This window comes from Sinocyclocheilus grahami, unplaced genomic scaffold (genome assembly GCF_001515645.1).
Source record: "Sinocyclocheilus grahami isolate Dianchi unplaced genomic scaffold, SAMN03320097.WGS_v1.1 scaffold1931.1, whole genome shotgun sequence".
Taxonomy (NCBI): Eukaryota; Metazoa; Chordata; class Actinopteri; order Cypriniformes; family Cyprinidae; genus Sinocyclocheilus; species Sinocyclocheilus grahami.
Window position 1 is genome coordinate 42,627 of NW_015507110.1, and position 9,344 is coordinate 51,970.

Consider the following 9,344-nt stretch of genomic DNA (forward strand, 5'->3'; position numbering starts at 1 on the left):
AATATGAGCAGAGTTCTCCGCATGAAAGACCCGTGACTGGCAAATCAATGAGCTACTTCTTTTCTCTCCAGTACGTTAGGAAGTTAAATGAAAGGAAATGTGGAGGATGTTAACTGTGACAAGATGATTGACAGGCCAGTTTACAGTGATAGGGTGCGTGAAACAGGTGCGACAGAGCGGTCCTTTAAAGACGCAATTGTGTGACGTGATAGTATGTCCCAAAGCTTGCCTACTCTTCTACTACACACTCAAAAGTGTGTACTTTTTATTCACCAAAAGAGTACATACTTTAAGAGCGTAGTATGAGTAGGCACATTGAGACGTGTGTTACATTCCCTTTGGAGGCAGTCCTTGTGGGTGGATCTTTCGAAGTGTGTGTTTCCGGGGATGGTGGAGAGGAGGTGGTGCTACCTGTTTAGTCTGTTGCTAACGGGCATTTCTCTTGGCCGGCAAATGCCTCTTTGTAAATTCTGGGATTGAACTGGAATTTCGCACCTTACTCCCAAAATCGGTGACTTGGAGCTGAAAAAAAGGAAGGAGCCAAGACAGGCTGACGCCGCCGATGTTCCCGAGTCACTCTTAGTCACCCATGCTGCCAGCTTGGTCAGTGTTTGCTCTAATCATAGTCACACATACATTCATTGCAATAATTTCTGCATATTTAAAAAGTGCTGTTTTGATTTTTGTTTTGGTTTGTTTTGTTTGATTATTTTTCTATAAGTGGAATTGTGATGTTTAGAGCTCTAAAAACTTGTGCATATTATATTAACGATACCTCATTAAAAAGAAAGAAAGTTGCATATAACTTTTCCTGTATTGTTGCCTTTGTTCTATCGTTAACTCTATTGTATGTAGTGGATGGTTTTGTTTGTCTGATGTTCTATCCAGGATGAATGAAATGAATATAAAGACGTGGCAGGTATATACTTTTCTGGTGCCCGAACATTAATAACTGATTCGATTATTTTTCTATAAGTGGAATTGTGATGTTTAGAGCTCTAAAAACTTGTGCATATTATATTAACGATACCTCATTAAAAAGAAAGAAAGTTGCATACAACTTTTCCTGTATTGTTGCCTTTGTTCTATCGTTAACTCTATTGTATGTAGTGGATGGTTTTGTTTGTCTGATGTTCTATCCAGGATGAATGAAATGAATATAAAGATGTGGCAGGGATATACTTTTCTGGTGCCCGAACATTAATAACTGATTGTGTTTTTTTTTTTTTTCTTTTTGAGACTTTCGGAGAGTAAAGTAAAGTCTGAGTGCAATCATTGTTAAGAATGGTCTTGCGGATAGCTTTATCACACGGGTGACCCGGGTTCGGTTCCTGGTTCAAATAATGTGTTTTTTGTGTGTGTTTGTTAACTTTTGTTATATTTTTTTGGACAAGACAACCACCGTTACACTGTGCTGAGGAGATCGGGCAGCAGGAAGGAGTGGAGACCGCCGGTGGCTGCCCGAGGTGGTGCTGCTGGAGCGATTGTTCAATGGGTGGGATGGAGAGCTTGCTGGCATGCTCCTGCCATCCGAGAGGGAGCAGAGGAGTCGGCGCCATTTACTGGGAGGCCGGAGCCTGCTGCCATCCGCCATGATTGGGGAGGAGCAGGGAACGGAGGACTCGCTGCCGTACCCCCCATCCTGCGAGGGGTGATGGGGGTATGTGACAAGTGGTGCAGGGCCGAGAGCCGTGGGAGCATAGTGAGACCGGTGGAGTAAATGATAATGAGCGACACCTGCACCACTCACCGGTCTCTAGTCCCACGGAGGAGCTCCGGAAGGATAAAAGGAGGAGTTATGACAGTGAAGGACGAGAGAGGACCAGGCCTGGACTATTTGTGTTGTGGTTTTATTATGTTTTATGTGGCAGTTGTCCATGAGAGGCTGCCGCTTTTTGTGTTTGTTTATTTATTATTTAAAGTTTTATATTTAAATGTTCGCCGGTTTCCACCTCCTTCTTCCCGATCTATGAACTTTGTTACAGGAAGGTTGCAAGAAAAAAAAGCCACTCCTCAAGAAAGGCCACATGCAGTCACAACTGAGCTTTGCCAAAATGCACCTTGAAGATTCTGAGGCAGATGTGTCTGGCGGAAATCCAATACAGCTCACCATCCAAATAACAGCATTCCTCAAGTAAAGCATGGAGGTGGTGATATCCTGTTATGGGTATTTCTCTGCAGCAGGGACTGGAGCATTTGTGAGGATAGAAGGAAAAATGGATGGGGCAAAATACCGTCAAATTCTTGAGGAATATAATATAATATATATATATATATAGATATATATACACACATAGTGGATATAGAAAATTGTATATATACAGTATATATATATATATATATGCCCACTACCACGAAGGGGACCTTACCACTAAGAACAGACTTCAATAAACCAAGTAAAAAAATCCCTAATGAAATGGCTTGGAAAACAGAGTTAGTACCCTGAAATGAATCCATCTGAAACAAATGTGCGGTATAAACCACATATGAGAAAAATATATGTCGGAATATAATATAATATATATATATATATAGATATATATACACACATAGTGGATATAGAAAATTGTATATATACAGTATATATATATATATATATGCCCACTACCACGAAGGGGACCTTACCACTAAGAACAGACTTCAATAAACCAAGTAAAAAAAATCCCTAATGAAATGGCTTGGAAAACAGAGTTAGTACCCTGAAATGAATCCATCTGAAACAAATGTGCGGTATAAACCACATATGAGAAAAATATATGTCCACAGGGACACCGACAAAGGATAAGTATAGCTTTTTATCTCTCCTCTTTCCTACTACTTGTTTCACTTCTGTTTCAGTTTTTATAACCATTTCTTACTATGTGTAAGTAAGTTGTTGTTTTTTAGCAAGTAAGTTTGGCAGTGTTATTTTTTAGGATTACTGATAAACTACTGTCGTTTGATTTGTATTATTTGTATTTGTTATTTATTTCATAATTTGAAATAAATAACAATTTATTATGTCTGTATAGGTCTTTTATTAAGTTTTAGTTTTATTTAATTTGAGTTATTTTAATACTTCAACAAACTAAATGGAAATGAAATAATATATATATTGAATTTATAAATGTGTGTGTATGGTTGTACATACACATACTGTATATGTAGTTGTTATTTTTGGTGTTTGGCTTAGTGTTATGTTAGCATCATTATTATACTCTTATACCTTTTGTTCTTTAATATTTTGAATTATTTTTAGCTTTATTTTTAGTTTTTCATTTAAATGTTAAGTTTTGAAATTTTGTTGTATGCATTTGTCATTTTTATTTAATTTCTTTATTTTTAAAATGTGTATAAGTAGTATTTATAAAGTTTTAGCTTTTAGTTTTGGATGGTTTTAGTTGTTTTAATACTACAATTGATTGCTTCTGTTGTCCTCATTTGTAAGTCACTTTGGATAAAAGCGTCTGCTAAATGACTAAATAAATAAATAAATATGATCTCCATCTAATCTGGCTGAGCTGGAACAAATTTGCATTTTATTGTGAACAAATGCAGTGGAGTGAAAGCATTATATAAGATGAGAGATTCCAGAAGTAGCTGATCACATGACCACAGCAGGGCCCAGTGAAATGTTAAAATGCAGGGTTAGGGGGGAAATATGATTATTTCAGTATAAAATCATTATGTCTATGGATAGTCATTCTAATGACATAAAAACAAGTGAGTGAGTGTGTATGTGTGTGTGTGTGTGTGTGTTCACCTACCTTAGCAATGATGCTGCAGAGCTGCGGCCCGTCCTGAGTTAAAGACAGCAAGTTACTGATGGCAGTACTGATGGCAAAAACATTATCAGAATCTTCAATCTGACAAATCAAAATCTGTGAAAAAAAGACAATTAAATGTCACTAATGATTGTCAACTTTCTAGTTATATTTCTGTAGACCAGAGTAGATTTCACTTAATGTTTCAATATAATTGTAAAGCAAACCTATATGATATGTTCTAACTGCCATCAGTAAAATGTAGATTCAGACATCTTTATCTATTTACATTAAAAAATTGACAACAAAATAGACTTCAAAACAATAAAATGGCTTTCTACTACTACTACTACTACTACTACTGCTACTACAAATAATAATAATGACATCAAGGTTTTTTTATTTCAAGATGTTAGTGTGAATAAACAAACAATGAAATAATTGTCAACCATATTTACTTAGTGTCACATTAAAACATTTTTATCAAATTCCTTTGAGTGTAGTTTATAGTGAGAAGACTATTTTGCCTTTATTATACTTAATAAAATAATATTGAACACAGACTTTTTGTTGTGGTTGTAAAATCTTTGTTGTAATCTGACCAGTTTATCACAGCAAGAAATTTCACATTGTGGCAGCGAGTAAAATCAGGTTGTCCTGTTAAACTTCATAACATTAAAACTGCAGTTTTAGGTTGAATGTTAAAATCACTTGTTATTGTTTAGGAATAATTAATGAATACTAACTGAAGCAAATTAAAATTCAATAATGATCAGTGAAGACCTACAGGTGCATCTCAATAAATTAGAATGTCGTGGAAAAGTTCATTTATTTCAGTAATTCAACTCAAATTGTGAAACTTGTCTATTAAATCAATTAAATGCACACAGACTGAAGTAGTTTAAGTCTTTGGTTCTTTTAATTGTGATGATTTTGGCTCACATTTAACAAAAACCCACCAATTCACTATCTCAACAAATTAGAATATGGTGACATGCCAATCAGCTAATCAACTCAAAACACCTACAAAGGTTTCCTGAGCCTTCAAAATGGTCTCTCAGTTTGGTTCACTAGGCTACACAATCATGGGGAAGACTGCTGATCTGACAGTTGTCCAGAAGACAATCATTGACACCCTTCACAAGGAGGGTAAGCCACAAACATTCATTGCCAAAGAAGCTGGCTGTTCACAGAGTGCTGTATCCAAGCATGTTAACAAAGTTGAGTGGAAGGAAAAAGTGTGAAAGAAAAAGATGCACAACCAACCGAGAGAACCACAGCCTTATGAGGATTGTCAAGCAAAATAGATTCAAGAATTTGAGTGAACTTCACAAGGAATAGATTGAGGCTGGGGTCAAGGCATCAAGAGCCACCACACACAGACGTGTCAAGGAATTTGGCTACAGTTGTCGTATTCCTCTTGTTAAGCCACTCCTGAACCACAGACAACGTCAGAGGCGTCTTACCTGGGCTAAGGAGAAGAACTGGACTGTTGCCCAGTGGTCCAAAGTCCTCTTTTCAGATGAGAGCAAGTTTTGTATTTCATTTGGAAACCAAGGTCCTAGAGTCTGGAGGAAGGGTGGAGAAGCTCATAGCCCAAGTTGCTTGAAGTCCAGTGTTAAGTTTCCACAGTCTGTGATGATTTGGGGTGCAATGTCATCTGCTGGTGTTGGTCCATTGTGTTTTTTGAAAACCAACGTCACTGCACCCGTTTACCAAGAAATTTTGGAGCACTTCATGCTTCCTTCTGCTGACCAGCTTTTTGAAGATGCTGATTTCATTTTCCAGAAGGCCAACAATTCACTAAAAATGTTTTTTTTTATTGGTCTTATGAAGTATTCTAATTTGTTGAGATAGTGAATTGGTGGGTTTTTGTTAAATGTGAGCCAAAATCATCACAATTAAAAGAACCAGACTTAAACTACTTCAGTCTGTGTGCATTGAATTTATTTAATACACGAGTTTCACAATTTGAGTTGAATTACTGAAATAAATGAACTTTTCCACGACATTCTAATTTATTGAGATGCACCTGTATTTATAGACCCATGTGTAGATATATTTAAGCAACATCTTAGCATCATGTAGTATAAGCCTACGCTCACCTGTATCTCATTGGCCAGTGCCATGTCAATCATATGGCTAAAGGAGTCACTGACATCAGTAAGGATCTCGTGAATGGCCTCCTTCATGGATTTGAGGAAGTATTCATCCTCAGTATGAAGACACCTGAGGAGTAAACACTGTCAGTTATACGTGATTTGATCTTCACTATGAGAACTTCAAGATAATGAAAATAGGTGTAAGATGCTGTGAGACGGTGTGTTGAGTTCTTCACCTCTCAGTAATGACATTCAGCTCCATGCACTTCTCCAGCAGTGATTTCTCATACTGCCATGAGAGATGAGCACAAAGAAAATCAAACATTCAGTACTTTAAAATATTGAGTAAAACATTTTGCAAGGTGTGAATATAAACTACACAATTTGGATTTGTATTTTTTTGTTGTTGAGAATAATCTTACATTCACATTTACATCATTTAGCAGACTCTTTTACACAAAGCAACTTACAAATGAGGACAACAGAAACAATCAAACCAACAAAAGAGCAACAACATGTAAGGTCTGTGACAAGTCCCAGTTAGTCTAATGCAGTACCACAGTTTTTTATTTTTATTTTTTATAAATCAAAAGAATGAAAAGTAGATAGAATAGAAATAGAATAGAGGGAGCTAGTGTTAGAGGGTCAAGTTATGATTATACATTTTTTATAATAAATTAAAAGAAAACAAGCAGAATAGAAAAAGAATAGAGAACTCTGTTGGAGGATCAAGTTTTTTCCACAATAAATAAATAATAAGAAAACATGTAGATTGAAAAGAGAACACTAATGTTAGAGGGTCAAAACTTTTTTAAGTAGATAGAATATAAATAGAATAGAGAGTGCTAGCTTTAGCGGGTCAAGCTTTTTTATAATAAATAAAAGAAAACAAGTAGATAGAATACAAATAGAATAGAGAACGCTAGTGTTAGAGTCACAGTTCTGGTTGCATATAGTTCAGAAATTACAAGGAAGATACAATGAATCCAAACAATCTTTAATGAATCCACAAGATAATTGAACACCAACGTTGAGCAGAGACGACCAATGTGTAGACATAACAGTACCCGACAAACTGAAAGGGCAACAAGCATGAACTTAAATACTCTTAGAAACCAATGATAATTAAATGACAAACACCTAAATTGAATGACAACCTAATCTGTAATCTGACAACAAATAAAACTATGGAAACTGTGCAATCTGAAAAAGTCTTAGTTTAGTTGTGTACTTAAGCCCAGTGTTTCCTGTGTCCAGCGTGCTGTGTTAAACGTCTTATCCCGATGCTACGTGTGCGTGTCTCCTGGTTACCCTGTGTTTTCCCCCAGTTTGGACTAGTAAAAGCTCCTTCGTTCCTCCACAGTAGCAGTTGTGACAGAACACAGCACCGACTAAATAGTTTATTTGCGTTGTTCAGTGTTTGTTTTCTGTTTTCCCCGTGTGCCCCATGGATGCCCTTGCTGTAAAGTTTACCTCCCTCACCCGCAAGGACCTTTTCCTCTTGGAGTATGCTGTGGAGTTCAGCCAGCTCGTCATTTTAACGGTGTTCGACGACGCTGCGCTGAACTCCCTGTTCTGGATTGGGGCCAACTACTACCGCCCTTTCGACCTCCCAGACACCACGGGACTGTGCTGGAGGGAGGCAATCATCCAGTGCCTGGAGAGCGTACCCCCTCTCCGTCTCCACCCCGGGCTCCTCCGCCACCTGCTCCGCCGCCGTTGGTTGCCCCCCTGGAGTTGTCAGCCCTTCCTCCTCCATGGCTCCTCCCTCCTCCCTCCACCATGGGTCGCCATTAGTGAAAAGTGACGTGATATGTGGACAAGTATGGTGACCCATACTTGGAATTAGTGCTCTGCATTTATCCCATCCAAAGTGCACACACAGCAGTGAACACACACACACCGTGAACACACACCCGGAGCAGTGGGCAGCCATTTATGCTGCGGCGCCCGGGGAGCAGTTGGGGGTTCGGTGCCTTGCTCAAGGGCACCTCAGTCGTGGTATTGAAGGTGGAAGAGAGTGCTGTACATTCACTCCCCCCACCTACAATCCCTGCCGGGACGTGACTCGAACCCGCAACCTTTGGGTTACGAGTCCGACTCTCTAACCATTAGGCCACGACTTCCCCCATTTCATTATGGCTGTGGCCTGGGTCCCCCCTGGCGCCGCGTGCTCCAAGTCCCTCCTGTTTCCTCCTTGGCTCCTCCCTCCATCATCACCTCCCTGGACTCTGTCCGCCGGCCCCCTCCTGGGTGTCCGTCCTCCTCCTGAGCCTTCTCCCAAGTTCCCAACCATCCCTCCTTCTGTTGTTTCTTCGGTGCGAGGACGCGCCTTCTGGGAGGGGGCGATATGTCAGAAATATGGACTGTATGTGTTGTGTTTTTCTTCCCATGTGCCTTCCATGACCTAGATTTCCCTCGTGTGGGACATGCCCATATTTGGTTTCCTTCCTGTTCCTGTTCCTATTGTGTTTCATTGAGTACAGGTGTGTTTCGTCATCCCCTTGTTTAGTCATGTACTTAAGCCCAGTGTTTCCTGTGTCTAGCATGCTGTGTTAAATGTCTTATTCCGATGCTACGTGTGTGTGTATCCTGGCTACCCTTTGTTTTCCCCCAGTTCGGACTATTAAAGTTTTCTTTCAACTCCTTCGTCTCCGAGCTCCTTCGTTCCTCCAGAATAGCAGTTGTGACAGTTAGAGGGTCGAGTTTTTATATAAAATAAATTAAGGGCATCAAGTAGATAGAATATAAATAGAATAGAGTGTTAGTGTTAGAGGGTGAAGTTTTTATAAGAATTAAAAAGAGAACAATTAAGGTGAAAGTCAGTGAGTGATTTTGTGCCTCTTTGGGACAGTACTATAATGTGCCATTCACTTGCATAATGCAAGCTTCTGGAGGGCACATCATTCTGAAGAATTGTATTTAGGTAAAGGGGTGCAGAGCCAGTGGTTGTTTTGTAGGCAAACATCAATGCCTTGAATTTATGTGAGCTGCTATTGGTTGCCAGTGCAAATTGATGAACAGAGATGTGTCTTGTGCTCTTTTCAGCTCATTAAAGACTACTTTTGCTGCAGCATTCTGGATTATCTTTAACCATAATAATAATCTTTAACCATAGGTTACATCTAAAATATAATGATTTTTTTTGTGTAAATGAGGACTTCTTCAGTGTGAGTCTATGGGATTTTTTCACCTGTTTTCTGGTCCAGCAGTCTTAAATGGTGCATCTGATCACTACCTGTACACTCTCCTCAACAACACACATGATTTAAAGAACCATTCTTTAATGTTGGACATTGTGATAATGTATTATCCTCCTAATAATCCCCATCTACTTGATTGGCTCTGTCTCTCTCTCTCCTCTGCACCTGTAGCTAGTGTGTGGTGAGCGTACTGGCGGCATTGTCCTGTGGCTGCCATCGCATCATCCAGGTGGATGCTGCACACTGGTGGTGGTCGAGGAGAGACCCCCCCCCCCCCCTTCCATGTTAGACAACTC

At 39.2% G+C, this 9,344-nt stretch overlaps 1 protein-coding gene across 1 annotated transcript in view; it reads right to left on the minus strand.

Moving 5' to 3' along the window:
- The window catches only part of LOC107573397 (protein inscuteable homolog), a 78,005-nt gene that overhangs the window by 30,983 nt on the left and 37,678 nt on the right, over positions 1-9,344 (minus strand). Inside the window, exons 4-6 of the mRNA XM_016259835.1 lie at positions 6,082-6,134; positions 5,849-5,972; positions 3,747-3,860 (exon numbers count right to left, since the gene is read on the minus strand). Of these exons, the coding sequence (XP_016115321.1) occupies positions 3,747-3,860; positions 5,849-5,972; positions 6,082-6,134 (291 nt within the window). The remainder of the gene's footprint in view (positions 1-3,746; positions 3,861-5,848; positions 5,973-6,081; positions 6,135-9,344) is intronic.